The following is a 24,668-nucleotide window of genomic DNA, read 5'->3' on the forward strand; positions in this document are numbered from 1 at the left end:
AGTCGATTTTGACAAATGAACAAGACTTATTTAGAGTATAGAATGCCGTTTATTATCAATTTACTCAGAATACACTATCGATTAAACGACCGCTTCCATTAGACACACAAAAAGCGGCCCTTTTTGGGGCATTTCTCATTGTATTTGACAACGTTTCGGTATTAGACAACGTAATAGCAGCAATTTCCGCTGTGATGTTAGCTTTTAGTTCTTCAATGGGCTTCGGTTGGCTAGCATAAACCTTACTCTTTGAATGAAGAAATGAAGAATGATGAAGAAATTGAGAATCCACATGTAAATTAAGTATCTGAGACCTTCGGTAATCTATTGACTGTTGATAGTAATGATTTCTTCAAGATCAGGTTTTTACCAACTCCGGTATAAAAACGTTCAATATTCGAAATTCAAAACGTGAGCTTAAAGCTCGACGTCCACCTAGCGGGCGATAGCTCAATCTGAATGCATCAACCGCAATAATATATTTTCAAGCATTCCAAGCCGATTTCCAATTGTCGGATGAATAGGATATGAACTAATTATCTGTTTATGTGTCTTTGATGCAACGAAAATATGCTGAACTCATTTTGCTAAGCTCGCGAAACGCATAAGCGTGGCAGCGTGAGTGGATGACAATGTTACACCATCGCGATGCAATTCGTGCGGGTTGCTGAGCTCTTCTGACAACCCTCCGCGGGACCCGTTTACATGGACAGGTTGGGCAGGATTTCGACAACAGACTTGGGAAACGTCATTTGTATTACTAAAACACGTAATCCATTTTTGCAATTTAAAGGACGCGCACAATCAACAACGTTAGCCTCCAAAATTAACGGTTTTACTCCACCCGCAATACTAGGTTGTTCAATAAGTTCTTTGCTTCGATAAGAAAAACACAAGTTTATGGTTTGAAATACACTTTTTTATTCAGTATGGCCTTCCGGGACATCAATACACTTGTTTCAACGAGACTCCAATTTATAAATTCCATAAATGTTTGCCATTTTCAAAATGTTCCCTCTGGTATCGAACCGCAAAACTTAACGAACAGCCCAATTTAAACACCCTTGCACGCATACACACGTACGAACCGACGTGTCTCGACGTGTCGCCAGCGTTGTGTTGGTGCAAACCAGGCCAGGGTCAGGTTTTTAATTCAGGTTCGAAAGTTCAAAGTGAGGATCGAGTTAGTTGGTTCTGTCAGAAAATTAAAAAAAATTAAACGTCAAAAATTCAGCGTGCGGTTGGTTGTGTTTCGTCGTTCGGTCCCTAATTTCGCTTTTCGCAGCGGAATAAAAACAACCAGGTGATTCGTGCCACGAAGTGTCTTCGATCTGCTGCTTCCCAACCGACCGAGCGTGCAATTCACGAACCGTGCACCAACCGATCCGCCAAGTCCGCGCCAATCCCGCTCCTGTGCCGGACGGGTGTATTAAAAATAGCTCCACAAAGGCACTCGACGAAGCACCCGCCGGGCCGAGTACGAAATCCGAAAGCGGTTAGCGGATTTAATTTTCCGGCCCGCAAACGCCGCGCTTAGAACCGCACCGCGCGGTGCATACCCGAGTGCGAAGTGTGTGTGTGTGTGCGAAATCATCGGACGATCGACGGACTGACGGAGTGTTGGTGGTTTCGACGTAGGTCGCGTATGTTTACATATTTCGGTGCGTGCTGCTGTGCGCAGAAGAAAGTGGCAACATCGTACGATACACCGCGGCGGCCCGTTACGCGGCCATCTGCCACATAGCCACATTTCACCAGCCGCAAAAAAAACCCACGTCCACGTGCACAAACCGTGGCGCGGCGCCGGAAAGAAAGTGACAGACCGCGAGAGATAGTTACACCCCGTGTGTCTGTGTGTGTGTTTATCGGTTTTTCGATTTGTCTCTCGACCGGAAGCGAGCCTCGTGGGACCGGCGTGTGAATGCCGTCGAGCCAAGGGTACCGGAAAGTTGCATCGGAACCTCCGATCGAAGCGGCAAGTGGCGTTGGCGGCGACCAGGACAGTCCCTCGACCATGGCTACGACTACGGGACCGGCGGCGGCACCCGGGACGGTCGCGGCACCCGGCACGATTCAGTCGAATCCGGCCGGTAAAATACCGGCCACCAACTCACAGCAACGGTTGATGGCGCAAGATTCGGATTCCGCTACGTCGTCGTTGGATGATGCCGACATTGAAGAGTCCCGGCCGGATGATGACGCGACCACGGTCGACACGGTGACGGGGACGGGCAGGGCCAGCGCCTGGTTCACGGTGGGCGTTCTTTGCTTCGTCAATCTCATCAACTACATGGACCGGTTTACCATCGCAGGTTAGTTCGACAGCAAGGGGGAACGCGCAACAGGTTGGGGCGAGAGTGGCCAATCCGTACCATTGTTCCCGGTTTTTGGCACCACAACCCTTTGTTTCTGCTTTCTTCCAAGCGCCTTCGCACGTGCTCCTCGCATCCGACGGGACAAAGGATGGCTTCGAGGATAATGCCCGTCGGCGGTAAAGATCGGGCCAAGGCGTTGTAAACTGCCATTAAAACCCACGGCAAAGTTTTGTCAGCAAATTCGTCCTCCCCAAAAAGGAATCGTTAAAAGAATAATGGAGCCCGAGGTGCTTATTACCGAGTAAGAAATGATGTCACCCCGAAAGGAAGGCACCACCTTGGCGTGCACCTAAGGATGGATGGGTTCCTGAAGTGGGAGTTTCCCAATCCCTGTCACGCCACTTGAAGGCACCAATGATTCGAAGTAAAGTGTCCTGCTATCAGCGCTTTGCGAGGGTGCGCTGAGTTTGTGGCATCGGGCAATCAACCATCCCCAGGCGGATCGAATCGACGACAAAACGAGGCCGTCAACCGTTTTTCACAAACCACACCACGGCCACCGAACCATCCCCGGGCTTATCTGCCCGCCAACAGATTGTCTGGGGTGATCAGCGTGTGAAGCATCCCTTCTAATGGCGATAAGATTCGGTTTTCGTCATGCTAAATTTCCCCTTTGGAATCGGTTGGTGCCTCGGCCCCGCACTTCACTCCTAATCCTGTCCTGCGCTGCGCTGCGTGACATCTTGCAATGAATTCTGGGCTTTGTAACCACCAAAAAAACTGCATTCCCGGTTCTTTTCAGGTCCGGCATGTTTGCTTTTTATTTATTGCATTATTCATTGCCTCTCTGGGGTGCCTGCGGTTCGGTTGGCTATCGGGTTCCCGGGTTGGGAGATTAAAAATCAACAGCCGTTTGATGTAGTTCCGAGGGACCTGGCTGTGGTAACGGGCTGGGAACGGGAGGGAATTTATCATCGGTGACGCGGTGGTATCGCCCAACAAATAACGCCCTTGATTGTGGATTATGCGGTGCGTGTGTGTGTTGTAATAAAATAAATATGTTTCTACCCTTGGCCAAAAAAGATATTGAACAATTGCCGCCCCAGCCGAAAGGTCCTGGCTTTGCGATAACGTCTCCCGCTGCGAGCATTTGAATGATTTGTTGAACTTTTCCGTAAGGTGCCCTAACCAGGGGTTGGTTTATTTTCTTGAACTTTTCGGACGTTCGCAGTGAATACGGTTCGTTTACGGTTATCTTTTGTTTGTTTGGAAGCACCACACCACACGAAGAGAGTCCTTCCCGCACAGAGTGCTCCAGGTTTAACGTAACCCTTGGTTCTTCAGCCCGAGACAAACCCATTTGTCAGTCATAATTTTGTGTAACGGCACCGGCACCACCACCGCCGCTGATTGCCGTTGATTGACGGCTCGAGCGAAGTGGACGCGCCGGAACATCGTCGAAACCATAGACCTTTTTTGGGGACGCACCAAAATTGGACAGGGGCGATGGACAAATGATAACATTATGTTCACGTAAAATGAAACTCAATTACGGCACGGCAATGGGTCACATTCTTCCCGCTGTTTTTTCCTTCTACGTCCAATCATAATGACCGCAAGACCTTCGCAAGACGTGTTGTTGCGTAAATCGTGCTTAGGTTTTGCGGGTCCTTTTGAAGCGTCCGTAACGACGCCGAGCTCGAGCCCCTCTCGAAAGCCACTCTGGCGACCGTTCTAAGTCGGTATTCAGTTCCGCTTTCCTTTGGCGTTTTGTGATGCACTCCGTCGGTGGCCGCACTTTCTCCCGGTACGGTGATAATTAGTGCCGAGTGCAATGCATTCAACCGAAACTTGGCTGCGGTTTACAGCGACCGGCAAAAGAATGTGCTGCAATCGTGTCAAGTGGAGCCTGCTGCACCACGTGAACTCGTAGTGAACCCACTCACCGTCGGCAATTATGATGGTCGTCCGCCATCCGGGGACATTCGGGGAGAAATGCATCTTTCATATGGACGTTACGTCCATAATGGTTAAATATTCGTCGAGACCCGGCACGACATAATGGTGTGCCTTCATTGTAATAACCTTCTCGCCAGTGGGTGACACACGATTGCTTGTCCAATTAAAAAGCTGGTCCCGCCCGTTCTCGGATGGGATAGAGTTTCAAATCCTCACTCAGTTCCTTAAGCTGCCCGGTCGGCAATCAACCGTCGGGATTGTGGAGAAGATTTGCCATCCAGAGATTGTTGCTGATTGAGTCACCACCGAGCGAGAGAGCTCGGTGAGGTCATACTCATCCGCCGTACGGAGCAGCATCACGACGCAGCAGAGGTTCATATTTCGCAGATCTGCTTCCGTTTAGGAGCCCATTTTCTTCATTCATTGGCCACTACTTCTTCTCGACTCGGCGAACCAAATAATTAATTACAGCTGCCTCAGTCGCCTGCCTGCCGGCCAGTGTTCGGAAAGTAAAAGCAATTTCACTTACCGAGCGACAGATTAAAACATTTTGAAACCGAAATTTCCCTTCGCCCAGAGCTAAGCCGGACGGTGCTTTCCGGTTTCAGATTTTCCTTACATTTTAGCTTCCGCCCGAACCGTATCTCCGCCGCTGACCAACCAACCAACCAACCAAGCGAGAGAAGAGCAAAGTAATGTTTGATTAAACCGTCGTATTGAACGGATTTAACGTCACTTTCCTTTCGATTCCTCCGCTTGCCCGGCTGAAGATGACGGTCGTCCGAGCGATGAAAGCCGGATTCCTGCTTCGTGGTGGTTGCTCGTTCGAAAGTTGGTCAAATTCTCATCACGTTTTCGGTGCTTTGATTTCCCAAACATATCGCGAACGCGCCCCCAAATGCTAACCTTTATCTGTGGCGGGGTTTTGGTGACGAAACCCTTGAGCCAAATAAAGTTTTTGGGTGTTTCGCGCCATCAGCGAGTCGGTGTCGGTTTTATCAACCCGTTCGCAATCGCGTGGCACTAAAATTTGCACCCCGCTTGTGGATTCGACCTTGCCCGGGCGCGTCGCGGCGCCTTACGAAACCGCCGACCGGGTGCTGTGTGGTTTGGGAATCATTAGTCGTTCCATTCCAAGACTGGTTAGTCCAACGGTTGGGGCGTCAGAGATCGCCACGTTGAAATCATAATGTTGGAGCTCAATCTCGGTGCTATTTACTTAAATACTCTTATCTTATTTGGAGACACAGGATGCAATATAGGAGAAAATTAATCTTTTTTCGGTGCATTGTTGACGAACCATGTTTGCCAAGGGCCAACTGTGAGCCCTTCTCGCCGGGCCCTAGAAAAGCCTGGCTTCTTTACCATCATTCTGGAAGCCGGAGAAGTCCCTCATGTACTGCTGCCAGTTTCTGTAACATTGCCCAACAGCAACATAAAAGGGGGTCACCCACCAAATAGTAGTGGCCACCGGCGGTGACGGCGATTCCCTGACTCGAGATCGGAGTCGAGTCGGAGAAGGAAAAAGGACAATTAAGTTTGTTTACATTTTCAACGCTTGACCTGCGCAAAAACGCGGTCTTGAAATGAGCGCGTGAGCAGGTGAGGTTATTGAGCGCGAGTTTCGAAACTTAGCTTACCACACTGTGGACTCGGGGACTCGAACTGGAGCTCTCTCTCCTACGTGTTTTGTTTTATTTATTTTTATGTCCATTTTCGAACTGTTTGCTTCGGGTCGGGCGTACGTACAAGAAGCTGTCCAATGGGCTAATGAGATGATGGATGGAAGACCATTAATTGCGTCAAATGCCGGGGGTCACACCAGGGGTTCAATTGTTCACCATCAGCCATCCATAAAGCCATCCGTACACTGCCGAAGTGTCTGCCACCGTGTTCTAATCCTCCAGCTCTGCTCCACGTCGGCAGCCATTGAAGCCACTTGGAACAGGTTTGGAACCACATCTCCCACATGAGCACCCATCCACCTCACACACGGGAACTGGGGGTCCTCCCCGTGGCCAAACCCAACCTACAACTCACCAGGTTGTTGGAACTTCTTCGTTCGTTGCTGGGCATATTTTTGGGAGCCAATAATTCACTGTGTCCCATCCTGTGGCTCCGTGTGGTACATAAAAACGCGTTGGCTTAATTTGATCCCGACCGCCTACCGACCGACCGACCGCCGGATGTTCCCGATTTCGATCGGGAAAACCGCCCCCCACCGGGCGATCGTGGGCTTTCGGTTTCGTTTTTCCTCTTCAATTTTGATTTGTTCCATGCTGTGCCGCCCAGACGCGCGCCTGCCCTGCCTGCTTGGGATATCATCGACACTAACGACACACCCTCCTCCAGCACACCGGGCCACGTGGGCGCACGGGATGCATTTCTCGTCGATGCACCTTCACCTCGACCTCGCTCGCTCGCTCTCTCTGTTTAGTGCCATCGGAAGGGACCATAAATTATCTCGCGTTTAAATTAAATTCTATCCGTAACACGATTCTGGCGGGGCACATGCACAAGGCGATGCATCATCGTGCGCCACCCACACACACCGTCGCTGTTAATGCATTTTGCCCGCCCGCGGGGTGGAACTCGAATTTATCGATCGATTTAAATCCTGCTGCTTTGTTGGGTTCCGTTCGCCTTCGAAGCCGTCTTTCTTTCTCCCCGGCGAGGAGGGGAATCCATCACGCTGAGAAAGGATCTCGGCGGTACGGATTGCATGCTGCCTCGTCGGATGCACATTTCATCCATCAATCTAAAAGCGTCCGTCATCCTGTCAACCGTCTGTCGGTGGGATGCACATGGCAAGCGGCATAGATCATCTTCTAATCGCGTGTCGCAAGATGTGATGTCCCATCTTAAGTCCCCCCCAAAAGAGATGCTTGTTTTTCAATAAGGTCCATTTTTAGAGAATTATTAATATGGACCGTCACTGGCCCATATTTTGGTGGCATTTTTGTTGAGCGCCCGATATTGATCCATGCAAACCGCTACATAACATGCACTCGTGCGGTGCATAACTGTGGTGCCGCCGGTAATTTCGAAGTACGGTCCGGACGCCACCGTGGCGTCAAGAGGGAATGCACATTAGCATTCCACCTTCAGGCAGACCCGCCCAACGCTTGGGTGTCGGGGTGCGGCCCCGAAGGCCCAGCGTAATGTTGTGACGGTTGCAGCCGCGGGCGGCATTATGTTACCGAAAGGCATTCTTCTTCCCCAGTGCATGTGTGTGTGTGTGTGTGTGGGTAATGTGGCTTAAGCCAAACATTTCTTCCGCTGCAACTGGTGGACGTGTGGCAAGTTACGTTGAACGGGTCGGTCGATTGATTGACATATTTATTGGTGGCCGCGATGCGCGTGAGGCCCACCGTGGGCCCAGCATAAACACCTTCCCGTGCTTGTTTATGCGTTTTTTTTTTTGTTATCGAACCTGCCACTACATCCATCGTGATGGAAGAAATAGTGAACTTTATTTACATTCCACTCGAGCGGCGATGTAATTGATACGGGCAGAGGCGGCCCCCCCTAAGCACAGAGAGGGCCATCGCGAGGCACCTTGAAATGGAAGAACAAGCCTTAAGAACCTAATATGGTACACTTCGTTTTATGACAGAAGATTGTAAAAAGGTGGCATTATAAAAAAAATAGGTTAACGATGCTAAACACTCGGAATGTGTTTGAAAAAATGTCTCCTAAAGTAACCACCTGCAGGAGCCGTGCCGGATACCTATTAGGTTGTTCATTAAGTTTTGACGTTCGATAAGAAGAACCCATTTTTATGGTTTGAAATTCACTTTTATTTGATGGAAAAGGCTTTCCGCGCACGATTTTCTGAGGTCTGAAAACAGATGGAAGTTGCTTTGGGGCCAAATCTGGTTGATACGTTGGATACTCCAAAAATTTGACCGTTAATTCATGGATTTTTGCCATTTTCAAAATGCTCTTGTGACACGGTGCATTGCCCTGGTGAAAGCGGATGTTTTTCTTTTTTAAACCAGACCCTTTCCACGAATTTTCACTTTCAGTAGGTACAGAATGCTACAACAATAATCGAAATTTATTGTTTTACCAGTTTGCAAGTAATCCGCTAATGAAATTCCATTCACATCCCTAAAACTGAGGCACCTTTTTGGGTGATTTCTGGACACGATCTCGTTTCGGAGCTGAAGAACCTGGTTCACATCACCCTTTAGTCTGTGTTTTGATTTAGAGTCATGGTGATAGACCCAAGTCTCTTCCACAGTGCTGATTCCATGCACAATATCTGCTTTATCCTTTCGAAAACGTTTTAAATGTTGTCAAGAAAGATGCATTCGAATGCGTTTTTGTTCCCTTTTAAGTGAATTCGGCACCCATTTTGCACAGAGCTTTCTGAAACCCAATACTTCAGTCAAAGTATTGGTAGCTCAATGAGATGACCTTATACTAAATATCTTTAATTGGTTCGATGATTTTCTAATACGATATCGTGTAATTTTTCTACGATTTCGAGTGTTGTGTCTGTTGTTTGACGTTTTTGACATGAATCGTCTTGAAGGCTACTACGACCACGTTTAAACTCAGAAACCCCCCGTTCATATGAAGAGTATACCAACATAACAATAAAAAGCGCCCTCTGGTATCGAACGTCAAAACTTAATGAACCCCCTAGTATCTCAGAATCGACAGCAACAAGTCGCAATCCTTGCGTCACCGTGACCAGCTGATTGCCCGCACAGGTTGCCAACGACCGGACCCCTCCCCCACCGATAAGTGTACACCGCAATCAGCGTCCGCTGCTCAGGCAGGACCCCACAATCGGCTTGCTGCGACACAATGCGCCAACGTGGCCGACGCGAGTGGCCTCGCAATTAGCGGTGCACGATAATTATATCTTCTCACCAGCCGGCGCCAGAATCTTCGTCGTCGAGGGAAGATAATTTCTAGCCGTACACGGGTTTTGCACCTTTCCCAACCGGCCCGGCCGATCGGTACCGTACCGACCGACCGACCGACCGATCATTAGCATCAAACGTTTGTCCGCTGCCTTTTTGCGTCACTTCCTGTTGCCGGCCGGCACGAGATGGCGGCGAAAAGTGAATGTGCTCTTAAGAGCCGTTCCGGCTCCGTGAGAACGAGCGACAGAGTTGAATGGAACACCGGCGTCGTCGTCGTCGTCGTCGTAGATGGGTGTGGCACGCGACAGCCCCACAGACCCAACGACGCGGAGCCACGGCTTTCTTGGAGAGAGCGGCCAATCAAACATCGTACGACATGATGGTGCACTACGCGAAGGCAATCGATGCGGAGGGAAGAAACCGTTAGTTCATCAATCACCAAGATTGCACTTGTTGGGGCTCCGGACTTCGGGTGTTTCGGGCTCTTGATGTTTAGGCGTCTCACGTCAAGAGTCACGACCCAAAAGGATTCCGTTTCATCTACAGAACGCGCGAAGGGTGATGAAGTCATTTTCTATTTTCCCTACACACTCCAGACCGTGTGTTGTTTTCAAATGACCCAAACAACACTGCGTCATCGGGTGATCCGATTGGTCGGATTGCATGGGACGATCCCATCACGTGTTCTCTTCGGCGGCACGCCTGCGCATAAATCGGAGCACCACGAGTCAGGGGGCCAACATTATTACCCCGCAACGCCCCACGACTCCCGGATGTATCAGCGTGGTGTGTGGCTTCTTATCAGTGGACGCTAATTACAACATCAAACAACACGACCGATTCGTAGACTTCTACACGCGCTCCGTGTCCTTGCGCCGTCAGGGTGACGCTCCGCTTTCCGTGTTTTATTTTGAAGGAGGAAATACCAGGAGTAGAGTTGTTTTGGCCACGGGCCACAGACTCTGCGAGAAGCTGATCCTGTCGCGACGGTGGCGACTCTATTTTTAGCCGGTTTGTGGTGTACAGAGACGCAACTCGGAATGCAAAACGTGGTCCAACTTGGTTGCAGTTTTTCTTCGCCTAACGCAAAGAAACGGATGCGCTGCGTCCGCCGATGAAGACTTTCGGATCGCGCGCGCTCCGAAGACAAAAAGAGAACGGATTGCGTCTCTCTCGCGGTCTGCGTGTCGCTCGCGTCGTTTTTCGCGCATTACGCAAACCATCAGCACCAGGGTGGCCTCTCTCTCGCTCTCTCGGGGCCACGGAGTGGCGCGATCCGGAATCGACCAATCGCGCACGATTAACTGTCGATATGACGTCACGCGCACCGTGGCGGGGTGCGTATGCGCGAGACGGTTAACGATGATTACGCGGAGACGCGGCCCGCGGGACGGCACGTGGTGCCAGATAGCGGGGAAGAGGCTAACACAAACTGACCGGCATTCCGCAGTACTGATGCTCTCGCGCGAGTTTCGTTTGTCTTTGGGGGGGGTCTTGTAATTTTTATTTGTTTGTTAAAATTTCTCAGTCCGAATTCCTTCTGGCACCTTGATATCTCGGTTGGTGGAGGAGTGTTGGTGTGACTTTGGTCAGTGGTGGACGGGTCGACTGATAAGCTAGATGCCGGCGGGGTTTCTGGCGGCATTTCGCTGGTAATTCTCGTCCGATCAAACGATTACAAAACGCCTCCTGATAAACGGCCAATAAGTTGATACGAGCCATTTGTGGACTGCGCCAAAGTCGGCTGCAGTTTATTCGATCGGAAGGTTTTAATCACGGCTGAGCCGGTTCCATGTCTATGTGAGGTGGGGATTCGTGTCACATTAGCAACTAGAAATGCTTTCTTTTCGTGGCCCATTTCTCCACTGGGTCACTATGGCGTCTGCGCCAGTGATTTGGAGACTATTTTTGATCGTTTTATAGCTGACTGCGCTGTAAATTCACAATTTGCAGCGAAAGACCAAGTGATGTAACGATTACATGGCGGCCTAAGCAGTGTGCAAGCTGTGCGCATGGCACAGATTCATGGCATGGCAGGGTGGCCCAATGTCTTGATGACATAAACCCTTGCGCTTCAGCCGCTCGGCTTCAGCACTCGGCTGGCTATAAAAATGGATATTATTGTGATGGTGATTCAACAGCGTGAATTTCTGGTTCTCTCCAGCATTAAAGTTTGCCTCCACCAACAGGAAGAGAGTACCTAGCACTTCATTAGCACTCAGATCAACTGGCTCAAGCGCAGGCCGCCAGAGACACGAGCGCAGCGGCGAATGTGTCACGGTCGAATGGGGCGTATCGCGCGTATCTTTTAGGGTCTGCTGACTCAGGTCTCTTCCCAGGTAGCCCCCTCGTCGTTTCCAAGAAGCCCCACGGCATACGAAGGCTGTTGAAAAAGTTCTAAGACATTTGAATTTCCGCGGGCTACGGAGATTCGATTTTCAATTTTTTGCGGCGTTTGGTTGCTAGACAAGTCAGTGACTTATGGTGAAAAATTCGGTTATTTAATAATAATAATAATATTTATTTAGACCTGGTTGCTTAAAGCTATTCAGGTGAGTCTTACAAATCTAAGGAGACGAAAGTGGTGGGGATTTTGAATAATTAGTCCATTTTTGACTGCTGTTTTGCTTGAACAAGATTTGGACAACACACTAATGATGTCAAAGCTACCGTATTCTCCAGATAGGGCCCCTTGTGACTTTTTCCTGTTTTTTCCTGTTTCCAAAACTCAAATTACCACTTCGTGGTCAATTACTTTTGGAGTAGACAAAAATCGACGATGAGCCAAATCTTGTCCAACCTAAACAGCTGTCAAAACTTGAGTGATTACTCAAAATGGCCGAACTTTTCACCATAAGTTACTGACACGTGTAGCAACCGAAAATCGGATATACGTAACCCGCGGAAATTCAAATGTCTTAGAACTTTTTGAACACCCCTCGTATGTGGCAACGTCCTCCTCTCGTCGTGTGATGGTGGAATGAAGTTATCGCATCGCTAGCTTGGTACCGCACCGTGGCCAGCTGTTTGGTGTCTGAGGATCATATCTAGACGCTCTAACACTTCACGGGTGCCAAGAAGTGCCAGTGATACCTCTTCGCCCCGTGGGGAAGGAAAGGTCTTAAGTGTGTGGGGTGTTGATGTTTTTTGATGCATTATGAGTGCCTTCATCAGCCGCCATCCACAAGACTTCTGTCGAGCCCCCCCTGCCTACGGTTCGATCAATCATTCCCAAACGATCGATCTGTTCCAGCTGCACTGCGCGCTTGAGGCGTAGTGCACTTTCTCACTCGAAATGCAACTTCACCCGTTCTAAAAAACGGTGCCACTTTCGTGACTTTATTTTTAGCCCTGTGAGGGACCCGGTGTGAATCGTCGCCGCGTTCTACGTGTTTTGAAACGATGAGAGAAAGATGCGCTCAAACACTTTATGTTTATCGTACTATCCGATCGCTTTTAATGTTCCACCGAGTGGCTTACTGTCAACTGGCAGAGTCGCAGCATAAGAGCTCCTCCGCAGTGCGATGTTTATGTTCTTGGCTGGGTCTCGTTTCAAGCAATCAAATCTCGGGTGGTGTTTGGACAAGGAACAACACTATGTTTAGTTGTTCGAACCACGAGCCCAAACGCCAACTTCTGAAGCCGATTGAGAGTTCCTCTTGCGTTCCGTTTCGATCAGGTGACAATTTGTTAAGTGAAAACAATAAACTTTGCCCGAAAGCATAGCAAAACGATGCTTGCGGCTTGATACAATATGTGAAATAGATCCACAAAGTACCTTTACGATGGAACAACTCCCATCGGCGGCATGCCATCTGAGGAATGGCGTGTACCGAGCGGCACAACACTTCAAAATAAAACACAGACGTTTATTTGTGAGACTTTTCGCGTCCCCAGCTTGTGCCTGTGCTGTGTATTCGTTGCGCATGTGTTCGCACCGCACGCGGTCGAAGCAAAAACTCAACGATTCATCTTCTTCAGCGAGCCTTTTCTTCTGAAACTTGCAATCTGGCAGTCTCGCGATGGAACCCCGTGAACCGTATCCAGTTGCTGCGTTTGCTCATTTTTATTTCCTTGAAATTAATTAGACGATGACTCAAACGATCCATCTCATCAGAGTCTACATCGCTGTGGCGATCGAGGTAAGGAGTTATTTAAAACGTCTACACCTTGGCCTCTGGTTCGAATTGACGAACCACCAACCTGATCATGTGTTGCTCGAGGGTAGCGTCAATCAAGAAGATCATCGTGGAACGTCAATTCGCAACGGGGGCCGGCCATGTGACAAGGTCAATCGATGAAGCGAAGTCAGAAATTGGCAAACAACCCACAAGGAAAGGCGCACGTAATACAATTTTAGCAGTCATTCGCAGGTCTAGAATGGCGCCCAAATGCGGCCCAAAATTGAATTCACTGTTGAATCAATTGACCTCGAGTTTGTTTTCTCCCGAAACCTTCCAGAGTCTTCCCCAGGTCCCCAAGGAATGTGGGTCTCACGATCATTGACTTTCGCCGGCCTTTCGGTGTCAATTCAATGGAATTAAATCTAATTGGCAATCAATCGGTGCTCGAGTGCGGGGCCCGAGTTCCGATTGCCCGAGTTGAGTGGCTAGTTTGTGTAGTTCCTCCAACCGACACCGCCATCCTTCGAGTCGCGCGTTCGTTCTTCCCCTGGCAAAGCAATGTGATGCAATCCCCGCCGCTCGACTTATGCGACGACGGAAGGGAATTGAAAACACACTATTTTTAAACAATGTCCGCCGCCGGTTTCTGATGGCGCCGACAAGCGTCATCCGCATCACCCGACATTTCAAAGTCCGCTTCGACCCTATACCTCCCATATGACGGTTGGGAGGTTCTTTGGGATGAGATGAGTTCAAAGTCACCAGGAGACAGTGCCTTCGTGTGAGCATGTCCTTCGTGTCAGGTTTGCGATCATACGATGGCTGTGTTTAGAGTCTTGTTTTTGAATGGCCGCCAACTTGTTTTGTGGGACAACAAGAATCAAATTGTTTCCAGAGGAAATGAACCTTGCGACACTATTACTTTTTGTACCAAATAAAGTCCACTGAGTTGAGTTGTCCACTAAGTAGGACTGAGGACTAATTGGCAAACCGTGACACAACTAATTAGCTGTCGGCTGAATGCAATGACCCGCTAAAGTAAAGTGGGTGCTACAAATGCAGTTGCCATAAATTATAGCCCTCATTACTATACCAATCCCAGAGCGCCAACCGAGTGACGCTTTTAAAACACTTTAAATATGTATCAACCGTAAGCGTTGCCTCGCGCCTCGTACGCTTCAAATCATTACTTCTACGTTCAAACAACGAAAAAGTTGTCTATAAACTATTCAAATAATTTCTACTTCGTAACAAACCATGAAAACTGGCACTCAGTTGCGAATTTGCGTCATGGGAGCCCCAAAAGATCTTCTTCAGGGCTTCTCGGGGCTTCTTCTGGAGCCGGATCGAATTCGTTACAGAGCTTCCTTACCGCGTGACTGACGTCCGACGTACGAGAGGGACGTCTTATGACCAACGTTTGATTAACGCGCCATTGTGTATTCCAATTAGGTTCGGTTTGGGCGAGTTCGGGCGGCCCACAAAAACATTTTCGCATCCACGCTCTAACGATCCTCGTGCCCCATCCGTCGGTTTAATCGCGTTTGACTTCATTTTGTACAACACTTCTTCTATTTCTTCTTTGTAGGTGTGCTCACGGAAATACAGGATCACTTCCAGATCGGCGACGACGAGGGAGGCCTCCTGCAGACGGCGTTCGTCCTGTCGTACATGATCTGCGCACCCATCTTCGGCTACCTGGGCGATCGGTACTCCCGCAAGTGGATCATGGTCCTCGGAGTGTCGCTCTGGAGCACGACCACCCTGCTCGGATCGTACATGAACCACTTCGGGTGGTTCATCACGTTCCGTGCCCTGGTCGGCATCGGCGAGGCTTCGTACAGCACGATCGCCCCGACCATCATCTCCGATCTGTTCGTCGGCGATATGCGCTCCAAGATGCTGGCCATGTTCTATTTCGCCATTCCGGTGGGATCCGGTTGCGGGTAAATATTTCGGCCCCCTGGCTGCTCCGTCAGCGATGGACTCAATGATTCCTTTTCGCTTTTAGGTACATTATCGGTGCGGAAATGGCCAGCCTGATGAACTCGTGGGTCTGGGCACTGCGCGTGACGCCGGTGCTGGGCGCAATCGCCGTTGCCCTCATCATTATGCTACGGGAACCGGTGCGCGGGCAAAGCGAAGCGTCGCACCACATGCAGGCCACCTCGTACACCAAGGACATCAAGGCGCTGGTTCGAAATCGCTCGTTCATGCTGTCGACCGGTGGGTTCACCTGTGTCGCCTTCGTAGCCGGAGCCCTCGCCTGGTGGGGGCCCAAGTTCATTCACCTCGGGCTAACGTCACAGGCGGGCAACGAACACGTTACGCTCAACGAGTAAGTATCGTGTGGTCGACACGAGATCTTGACGGGCCGGCAGATGCCGGCCCCAAATAATCCCCGTTTTTAGGGTCCTCGAAAGTTTTGCTAATCCATATCCGTTCTGAAGCGTGTCCTACCGGTTCGGGATTGTAGCGATGACGGCCGGTTTGATTGGCGTTCCGCTCGGATCGTTCCTTTCGCGGCGGTGTCGCGAGTTTGCCGAACACTGTGACCCACTCATCTGTGCCGCCGGACTGATCAGCAGCTCGCCGTTCATCTATCTCAGTCTCGTCATGGTCAAGTACAGCGGTGGCTGGTGCTTTACGTTTGTGTTTTTCGGCGAACTACTCCTCAACCTGTCCTGGTCGATCGTCGCCGATATGCTGCTGGTAAGGGTTCTACAGATGGACCTACGAACAGCTCGGCAAGCAGGAACACTACCGCACGGTGGCGCACATCACACTCGCAGATCGGCGGGTTTTTGGGCAGCTCATGATCATTTACTTTCCTGGCCACCGTAACCTTTGTTTGGTGTCAAAATTAATCATCTTTCTCTCTTTCTTTTTCTATTTTTTCTCTTACATCTCGGGCACTGCCGTTCGTTTCGTTTCCGCGCACCTGTGACAATCTATGGACCGATCTTGCGTCGAACGCTCCCATTAACCCGCGGGGCAATGCTCGATCCACTGTTCGATCGAACAAATGTAACGCGCGCAGAGTGTCGTTCGTGTTCGGTGCCATTACGATGACGACCGGTATCATAGGCGTACCGCTCGGGTCGTACCTCTCGCAGCGCTACAGCACAAAGTACCTGCAGGCCGATCCGTACATTTGTGCGTTCGGGCTGATCGTGAGCTCGCCGCTGCTGGTCGGCGCAATGCTCATGGTTCGCGTCAACATTTACGCGACGTATGTTCTAATCTTTTTCGGCGAACTAGCACTGAATCTCAATTGGGCGATCGTAGCGGACATTCTTCTGGTAAGAGCCAAATGCACTTCATGTTTAAAATCTCCTCCTCTTCTTCTCAAAACCACCCTTTTCCTGGCCACTCGTCGTCGTGCACATCCGGTTTAATCGAATAACTGTGCTTGTTGCTACTGTGTTTTGCTGTGTTCCTACTACTACTATCACTACTTACACTTTCTGGGTGTAACTTTCTGCCTGGGGCCGGGTGTCGTCGCTAGTCCTTTCTTCGAAATGCAACACTCTCACACACCGACACACCATCCTTCATTTCCTTCTACTGAAACACGAAAATCCTTTTATTTGTTTTTATACGGTGTTGGGTTCTGGGTTTGGTGGATGTGGGTCCTTTCGTGTGGTCTGTGTTCTATCGCTGACTAACGGCTATGGTTCTTTGGGAAGTCAATTTTTGTCTACATAGATTGTAGTTTTAGTTTAGACTTCATTCTCTTCAGTTCAGATTTCTTATTGAGGTGAGGCGAACTGAGTTCCCCTTCTTCGTCACCTTCCGTGACTGCAGGCAATAAACGCCGCAAGCAATTCAAACAAATCACCTAAACCTATCTTGCCGACGTCTGGTGGCTAGACGCCCGGCTCCAGACAGTATTAGTTTTTGTTTCTGCTGCTTCCAACACTAGAGTGAGACCAAGTTTCATCCTTCTGGCCGTTGGTTTGCTAAAAGAAACCTTTCCGCTGACCCTTTTGTTTTATGAGTTTGCTTGCGGTATCCAATCCACGCGCTACAGTTTGATGCGTTTGAATTCCTTCAAAGAGATCTGATTTCAGTCTCCGCTTTTTTGCATTCCTAAGAATCGTGTTTGTGAATCATGTCCGTGTCCCATCGTGTCTCTGTGAGTCATGTGTGAGCGTGTTGCGTTTCCTGTTTGTGTGTTTTTGATGGCATTAGTTTGCTTTTGTTGGTAGGTTGGTATTTCACACCATCGCTAACGCTTCTTAACCGGCTTCTAATATTCAGCAACGGCTAAGGCCTCCCAGCGGTCTGTGATACGGCGTTAGGCAAAATTCGTAGCACACAAATGTACGCACATCGAAAGAGCGCAAGACAAGGCAGAAAATTATCCCATTTAAACGGTCGCCCATACAAAGCCCCCCCAAGCTCTCAACACAACCGTGGATCGTGAGTGTGCGCTACGATCGTCCGAAATCGATTAGAATATACGCGGTGGGGCGTGCGTAATCTTGGCGGTACCGTAGATTGTCACATAGTGCAAATCGGAACACAGACGTTCGCCTCTTCATGGCGAAGAGCGGTGATTTTTTATCATGTTACAATTAGGCGGACTAATTTTTGCCATTGTGTTTGTTATGATTTATGCTATCACAAACATAAAACGAAAAAAAAGCATTGACACGCATGAAATACGCGTTTAAAAGCCACGCTCGAATCGACCACCTTTGGTTGGAAGTTCCATTCTACGTCGTTTTCTGCATTGTCTCTCGAGTGCGAGTAGCGCCATCTGTGCGGCGGTAGTGAAAATGGGACCGTTGCTGTTCATAGGCCATTAGCCGTTGGTTTCTTAACATGTTTTGCATGAAAAATTAATGCACTTTTTTACCTAAACACCAAACCTATCCTTCGCTAACCGTCGCTATCGTTCTGATTCGTCCTCACAGTACGTGGTGGTGCCAACGAGGCGTTCCACCGCCGAAGCGTTCCAGATCTTGATTTCACACGCGCTCGGTGATGCCGGTAGTCCATACTTTGTTGGCCTGGTAAGTATCGTTTACGGCAATATGCAAACCGTTCTTCAGAGCATAATGAAACCTTCTTCCTTTTAGATGTCCGAAGCCATTAAGCGAGTAATTCGGTTGTCGTCCGATGCCTACTCCGGCATCGAATCGATGCGGCCTTCGATCAGCATGCGCAGCCTGTCGCAGTTGGCCGAAAACGTAACCGCGACGACACTGGACACGCTCAGCACCACCCCGGCGCTGGAACTGTCCGGCGTCGGACCGGAGGACGATACGCCTCTGGTGAAGTTCCGTGCCCTGCAGTACTCCCTCTTCTCGACGTGCTTCGTCGAGATTCTGGGCGGACTGTTCTTCATGGTGACCGCCATCTACATCGTGCGTGACAAAGCACGCGCTTCGGCGGCCGTCCAAAGTAAGTGGGCCATCTAGAGCTATCTGGCGTCCTTTTCGCTTTCCGTTGTCTCGTTTTTCGAATCTTGCTTATGCGCACCGTAATTCCGTAAGCCTCGTTCTCTCGTTCGGCATCATTCGTCGTCATTGGGCTACCTTCATTTACACACGTCATTTATGGGCGCTTTCGTTCTTCATATCCACCGCAGGCTGTCAGCTAGAATTAAGCGAAAGTTCCGGTTCCGCTTCCGATGGTAATGCGACCGACGACGGTCTGCGCCAGGCGATCGGTGGTCCGCTGTGCACCGGTGCACCGTGCGATGGCGGCGTCCACGAACACCGACGGCCGTTCGCGGCGTCCTAACGGCGGCAGCAACCGACTGAAGTTATCTAATTGGTGGTGTCCTTCGGTTCGTAGCTGTCTCTCGGACGGCCACACCTAATGCTTCCTGTTCCATGTGTTCCCCCGGTCTCGTCATCCCCGGTACCCCTGTAACCGTTGCCTATGCCGGTCCCCCTGTTACGAACCGAAGGACACTTGGGTTCCGAAGCGATTCGATTGTGTGCCGTGTATCCAGCACGATCGATATTCCGGAATCCGGAAAATTAGATGAAGCCGCACATGTTAGCGCACTTAATTCTAGGTTAGTTTTGCGACACGGATCAATGTAACTGTGGCTCCTCGGGGCCACTTTGGTGTGATGTTTGGTTTATTATTGTTTTTAAACATGAACTCGACCCCCTTTTTATTAACCGTGGTGTAGTGTGGAATTTTTCTGATTGTCGTCCTTTTGAGTTCCATTGTTCGGAAGAGTTTGTCCCCTGTTTTTTTCACGTAACATCGTCTGTGTATGTTTTGTAGCAAATCACGTTTTGCTGTCGTATTTTCCTAGTAGTTGCAAGTAGCTTGTTACGATGACCTCAAATCCCGTGTTTCGTTTGTTCCGTTCGGTATACTTATTTTTGTTTCTCTCTGTGCCTTGTTCTTTACTTAGCGCCGTTACTTTGTGCCAGTAGTTAACTGTTTTAAGCCCTCAGTTCTCTTTACCTTGATTGTTTCATTTAATTTATGTCCAATTTCTTCCCTCTCCAGTAGCACAGTCGAATTCGGCCTCCGCGCATCGATTGGAAAGCTCGCTTTCCGATGTAGAAGACACGTTACCAAGCACGCGGCCGTGAAATGGATGACCACGGAGCAGTTAGTGGCTCAGAAGGAAACAACCGTGGTCCAAACTCCAAAGTCCTACGCTGGGCACGTAGAGGAGCCCTTCAAGTGGATGGACTGCGATGTAGATTTAGGGCAACACCAATTGGAAGAAAGAAACAAAACAGAACTGAACTGCAACCGCTCGCGGTCCCTCGTGGCCAGGGCTGGTACTAGTGTATGTCGTAGTGTGTAAGGAAGCAAAATACTAGGTTTATTTTCTATTTCGTAATGGATAACCGTATTCGACGGCAAACTCGTTCACGTTTGGCATGTTCGTAGGATCGCGTCGCGCGGCTCATTACGTCACAACACATTAGATGAAGGTCTGAAAGGTCGATACGATAGGGAACGTCCTCCGCCCCAAACAGTAGCAGTAGAGGAAGCGAACCATCCTCCTACGGTGGCATGTACATAGACTCAACACACCACTACCCTCCGTTCGCACACCTACAAGGATTGTTCAAGAAAAGGTGTCGATTGTCGATAGCATTAAAAGTAACTACCACGTGTTCCGCTCGGGCGGGAAACAATGTTTGTATTAGATCAACTTGCTGTTGTTACGTTAGACATACAGAGATAGAGAGACAGAGAGACAGAGAGAAAGAGAGAGAGTGTGTGTCTCAATTGCCTTAAAGCTAACTATTGGCATCACAGCATGAATGGACGAGGAATGGTGTGAAAAGCAATAGATCTTATGGTAAATAGGTGCCGGGGCAAACAGGTGGTGAGAAACGGAGGAGCTTTGGTGATGTTTTCGATAACTGACCTCTGGTTTAGGTAAACAAAAACCAGGCTTAGAAGGAATGGTCCCCGGGACCCGGGATTGACTGAAAAAATACGATTAACGGGAGCTGAATTGAAGTTCTACCATTACCGTAACCGTCGCGAAACAAAGGAAAGAAAGCATTCACTCAACTCCCCGCGTTTAAGCTACGTTGTAGTGTAATTCCTGTGGTTTTTCCTTCCGTTTCTTATCCAGATTGTCCAACACTCCATTCATTCATTTGAGAGACTGTTTTAAGAAGTAAACTTCCGAGATGCGCGTAATGAAATGAAATCATTTAAGCCAAATTGGTTAGAAAATGCGTTTAGTATTTTGCGAACAAAGCAAGGAAATATTTATTTGTCGATTTTTCTGTATTTTCGGTTATTTGTTTTCCCCTTTTCCTTCAGCAAAACAGTGCGGAGAACGGAAAGAACGAAAAGTTAATAAACATAATGTGAAACAAACATGACTGTTTTCCGGCAACCGTGGGATTCCGTGCTTTGTTGGACCTTCTTTGTATTATAGTACCTAAAGTACGTCGAACGGAGCGAATGTAATCCTCGTTTATTCACCGTTTATGGGAAGAGGCCCATCGACTGGAGCCTGTAGTCAAATGTCGTCATACCAGCGGCTGCTCAGCACCGAGCGGGGGGAACCGGTGATGCCGAGCCGTCGGCGCCGATCCTGACGCGCCGCAAGTTCAGCTTCCCCGCCAACTATTTTAATCGTAAAAATCCGTTTTAAAAATTTGTCAAACCTAAATAAATAAAGTACATTCGGGTTGTTTTCGAATAAATTGAACCAATTTCTGCAGGCTGGAGTTTTTGAGAAAGGGAAAATGTTTGTCTTTGGTCAACAACCCTTAGTGCAACCAACGCATTTTCTTTCCAGACATTTCAAAATTCAAAAACAATTCCCCTAACGGCACACAGCGCCCTCTGTTGGATGACAAGAAACGACAAATGCCTCTACTGCTGTCAAACTGCCGTTCTCAGGCGGGTTGTTTCATAACAAAAACAAACGGTAAGCAGATAAACAAATTCTCCCACGGCCGAAAGGCGACATTTTTCGTGTCGCGGCCCGTTGTAAGTGTAACGCAATCGAGTTTATTAGCATACCGGTTACCTGTAGACCTTCGCTTAGAATTCTCCCTTTTTCCAGGACGGCACACCACCACCAAAGCTAACCATCGCACCCGTGGCCAACGCTTCACCGAAGAACGAATCCCGAGTCTACGCGTTAGTGACCGCTCTTTGAAATCGTTATCAGCCAGAAAACAAGGTCACAAAAAAGGGACGCTCAAAGAGGCGATAATTCGAATGACAGCATAGACGCAGTGAGCGTGCCCCGAACGCTGCGGCGACGATCTCTTCAATCAGACATCACAGTAGACATTGTTACGTAAAAGCAATTCTCACAACGTCGGAGCAACGATCGCAGAATGGATTCAATCGGCGTGGCTCTGCAACCGTACAAGGACACGGTGGGCCTGACGGCGGCCATCGTCACGGTGGTGCAGTTCTTCGGTGGAGTGTTGGCCATCAACGAAATCCGGCGCCGTGGCAGTACCGTCGGTTTCTCGGTGGTGCCCTTCCTCTGCGGTACCGCGTTCTGTCTGCTGAACGTCCAATTCGGTCAGATGCTGCGCGACGATGGCATGATCCGGGTTAACCTCATCGGTCTCGCGCTCCACATCGTGTACGTATGTGCTTTCTACCTGTACACCGACGGTCCCCGGAAGGGTGCCGTTTGGGGCCGGATCGGACTGGCGGGCGCTCTGACGGTGGCCGTGCTATCGTACGTGCAGTACGAGGATCCGAAAGTGGTCGAGTTCCGGTTCGGTGTGATTCTGACTGCGCTGCTGTGGACGCTGGTCGGCATGCCGTTGCTTGGGTTGGTGAGTATTTCGAGGACCTTAGCGATCCACGCAGAACCCGTTCACTGAAAACCGTTTAATGGGGTTTATAGGGGAAAATCTTGAAAAACAAAAGCACCGCCGGACTGCCACTGCCCATGATCCTGCTCGGATCGGTCGTTTCCTTTATGTGGCTGCTTTTCGGCATCATTCTTCGGAGTAACTTTTTGGTGGTAAGTTCAACGGTTACTTGATCCTTGATCCGCTTAAACAATCGCTTCCATTTGCTTCCGATTGCCAATAGGTTCAAAATCTCGTTGCACTGGGGCTGTGCGCAGTTCAACTATCATTGTTCATCATATTCCCGGCGGAATCTCTCAAACCTCCGCCGAGTCCGGCGAAAAAATTCAACTAAGCTCCGATCGTTTTGATGATACTGAGAACCGTTAAAGGATTTTGCGCTACTTCGTGAACCATCGATGACGATAGAGAGAAAGGGATAAGAGAATAGAACAGAGATATGAAGAGAGATAAGAGATAAGAGAAAGAGAGATAGAGAGATAGAGAGAAAGAGAGAGTATTCGAAAATGATACGAGGAACGGTAAGGACAATAACAGAACGAACAAAAACATTCTTCCCTAAGTCTTGTTAGTACGTAAGGCTCGCCGTAGCGTATGCTGCGTTGAACGAATTCCGCAGTTTTCTGAAATTCAAAGACAATAAAAACGCAACAATAATGTTTCGTAATTTAGGGATAACGAAAAAGCACAATATACTGTTACAAAGTACGGTAACATTAAGTGATAATTCTTGCGACAAAAAGCGGACATTTACATCATGCTTCAAGAGTAAACGGTACACCACTTGTTAACGTTTTAAAGGTTACTAATAAAATATAAATCTCGTTATGGGCAAATTCAAACCATCAAAAGGACCGATCGGGTTTGTTTTCTCTTTCTCCGAAACTGTCTGTTTCCTGTTGCAACCGGGTTTCGGTAGCGATCAGCGAATCAGTCGAAAGATTGTTCGATTGCTGCACACGATTACAACGCCTGATTAGCTTATTGGTTAATTTTTGGTTATAAACTGGAATCCCATCAGTATTTTGGGATCGTTTTGGTACGACAAACATTGAAGAATCCCTCGAAAACAAAATTTTAAATATGTAGTCTTTTGAGACAGGCACGTTCTGAGAGACGTATTTAAGCATTTCGGTAAATTCTGATTGTTTCCGATTTCTTAAACCTATTTTTGTCAATAGTTATTAGACCCTTTCGTTAATTGGTGAAGGATTTAAGTGTAAGAAAGCCTTAGTAAATTACTTAGCACTTTTCGGCAACGTGTAAGAAGAGGTCTGCAAATTTATGATATATCCCGTAAGCGGACCAATAAATCGGTTCAATCACGCCCTCGCGCTCCGATAACGGAACCTTCCAGCTTGATGGCGGTCATAAAACCATTAGCCTTATCCCAGTGATCGGTTCGATTTCCCAAAGTCATCGTGAACATTCGGAGTCCCAAATTGGCACACGAACCGTGGATTAGAGGAGATAAGATCATAGGCGTAGTTTATTTAGGTCTCAGACGTTCGGGTTGAAGCGCGCCCAGTTGCGGATCTCGTTGAAGGTGGTGGTGGCCAGCGTCTGCTTGGCCGGCGTGTCGGGTCAGTGTCCGCGCATCGTGACCCGTGCCCAGTGGGGAGCTCGGGCGGCCAACACGGCCCAACTTCCGATCCGTCCGGCCCCGTGGGTCGTGATGCACCATACGGCCGGAGCCCACTGCACGACGGATGCGGCCTGCGCCACGCAGATGCGCAACATCCAAAACTTCCACATGAACAGCAACGGGTGGGCCGACATTGGCTACAACTTCCTGGTCGGTGAGAACGGCGCGGCGTACGAGGGCCGCGGCTGGGGACGCCAGGGAGCCCACGCTCCCGGATACAACGATCGTTCGGTCGGCATGGGCGTGATGGGCACCTTCACCAACGGAATCCCGAACGCGGCCGCCGCAACGCCGCCCAGCAGCTCATCAGCTGCGGAGTTTCGCTCGGACACATCGCCTCCAACTACTGGCTCATCGGGCACCGACAGGCCGTGGCCACCGCTTGCCCCGGCAATGCCTTCTTCAACGAGATCCGCAACTGGGCGCGCTTCAACCCGAACGTCTGA

At 49.3% G+C, this 24,668-nt stretch overlaps 3 protein-coding genes across 8 annotated transcripts; all 3 read left to right on the top strand.

Annotated features, from left to right (window-relative positions):
- Positions 1–1,237: 1,237 nt before the first annotated feature.
- On the top strand, positions 1,238–21,118 carry LOC128268365 (protein spinster). Of its 5 annotated transcripts, none has more exons than XM_053005429.1 (8): positions 1,238–2,312; positions 14,867–15,224; positions 15,290–15,616; positions 15,729–15,990; positions 18,201–18,299; positions 18,366–18,690; positions 18,878–19,312; positions 19,762–21,118. In XM_053005429.1, the coding sequence occupies exons 1-7, from the start codon at positions 1,922–1,924 to the stop codon at positions 19,030–19,032; spliced, it is 1,917 nt and encodes a 638-aa protein (XP_052861389.1). In that variant the 5' UTR covers positions 1,238–1,921; the 3' UTR covers positions 19,033–19,312; positions 19,762–21,118. The 5 variants fall into 5 exon arrangements, with proteins under 5 accessions (XP_052861389.1, XP_052861388.1, XP_052861390.1 ...); XM_053005428.1 differs by lacking the exon at positions 15,729–15,990 and adding an exon at positions 16,319–16,580; XM_053005430.1 differs by lacking the exon at positions 15,729–15,990 and adding an exon at positions 16,319–16,580 and having other exon boundaries at positions 19,765–21,118.
- A 534-nt stretch (positions 21,119–21,652) lies between these two features.
- On the top strand, positions 21,653–23,417 carry LOC128278134 (sugar transporter SWEET1-like). 2 transcript variants are annotated; one of them, XM_053016801.1, is made up of 4 exons: positions 21,653–21,726; positions 21,803–22,538; positions 22,610–22,729; positions 22,801–23,417. In XM_053016801.1, exons 2-4 carry the CDS (start codon positions 22,083–22,085, stop codon positions 22,909–22,911), a joined length of 687 nt encoding a protein of 228 aa, XP_052872761.1. In that variant the 5' UTR covers positions 21,653–21,726; positions 21,803–22,082; the 3' UTR covers positions 22,912–23,417. The 2 variants fall into 2 exon arrangements, with proteins under 2 accessions (XP_052872761.1, XP_052872762.1); XM_053016802.1 differs by having other exon boundaries at positions 21,653–21,664.
- On the top strand, positions 23,084–24,668 carry LOC128279043 (peptidoglycan-recognition protein SC2-like). Its single transcript, XM_053017764.1, is given in 3 exon segments — positions 23,084–23,098; positions 24,124–24,502; positions 24,505–24,668. Coding segments are annotated over 3 exon segments (558 nt in total).

The sequence above is a fragment of the Anopheles cruzii genome, chromosome 2, assembly GCF_943734635.1.
Source record: "Anopheles cruzii chromosome 2, idAnoCruzAS_RS32_06, whole genome shotgun sequence".
Lineage (NCBI taxonomy): Eukaryota > Metazoa > Arthropoda > Insecta > Diptera > Culicidae > Anopheles > Anopheles cruzii.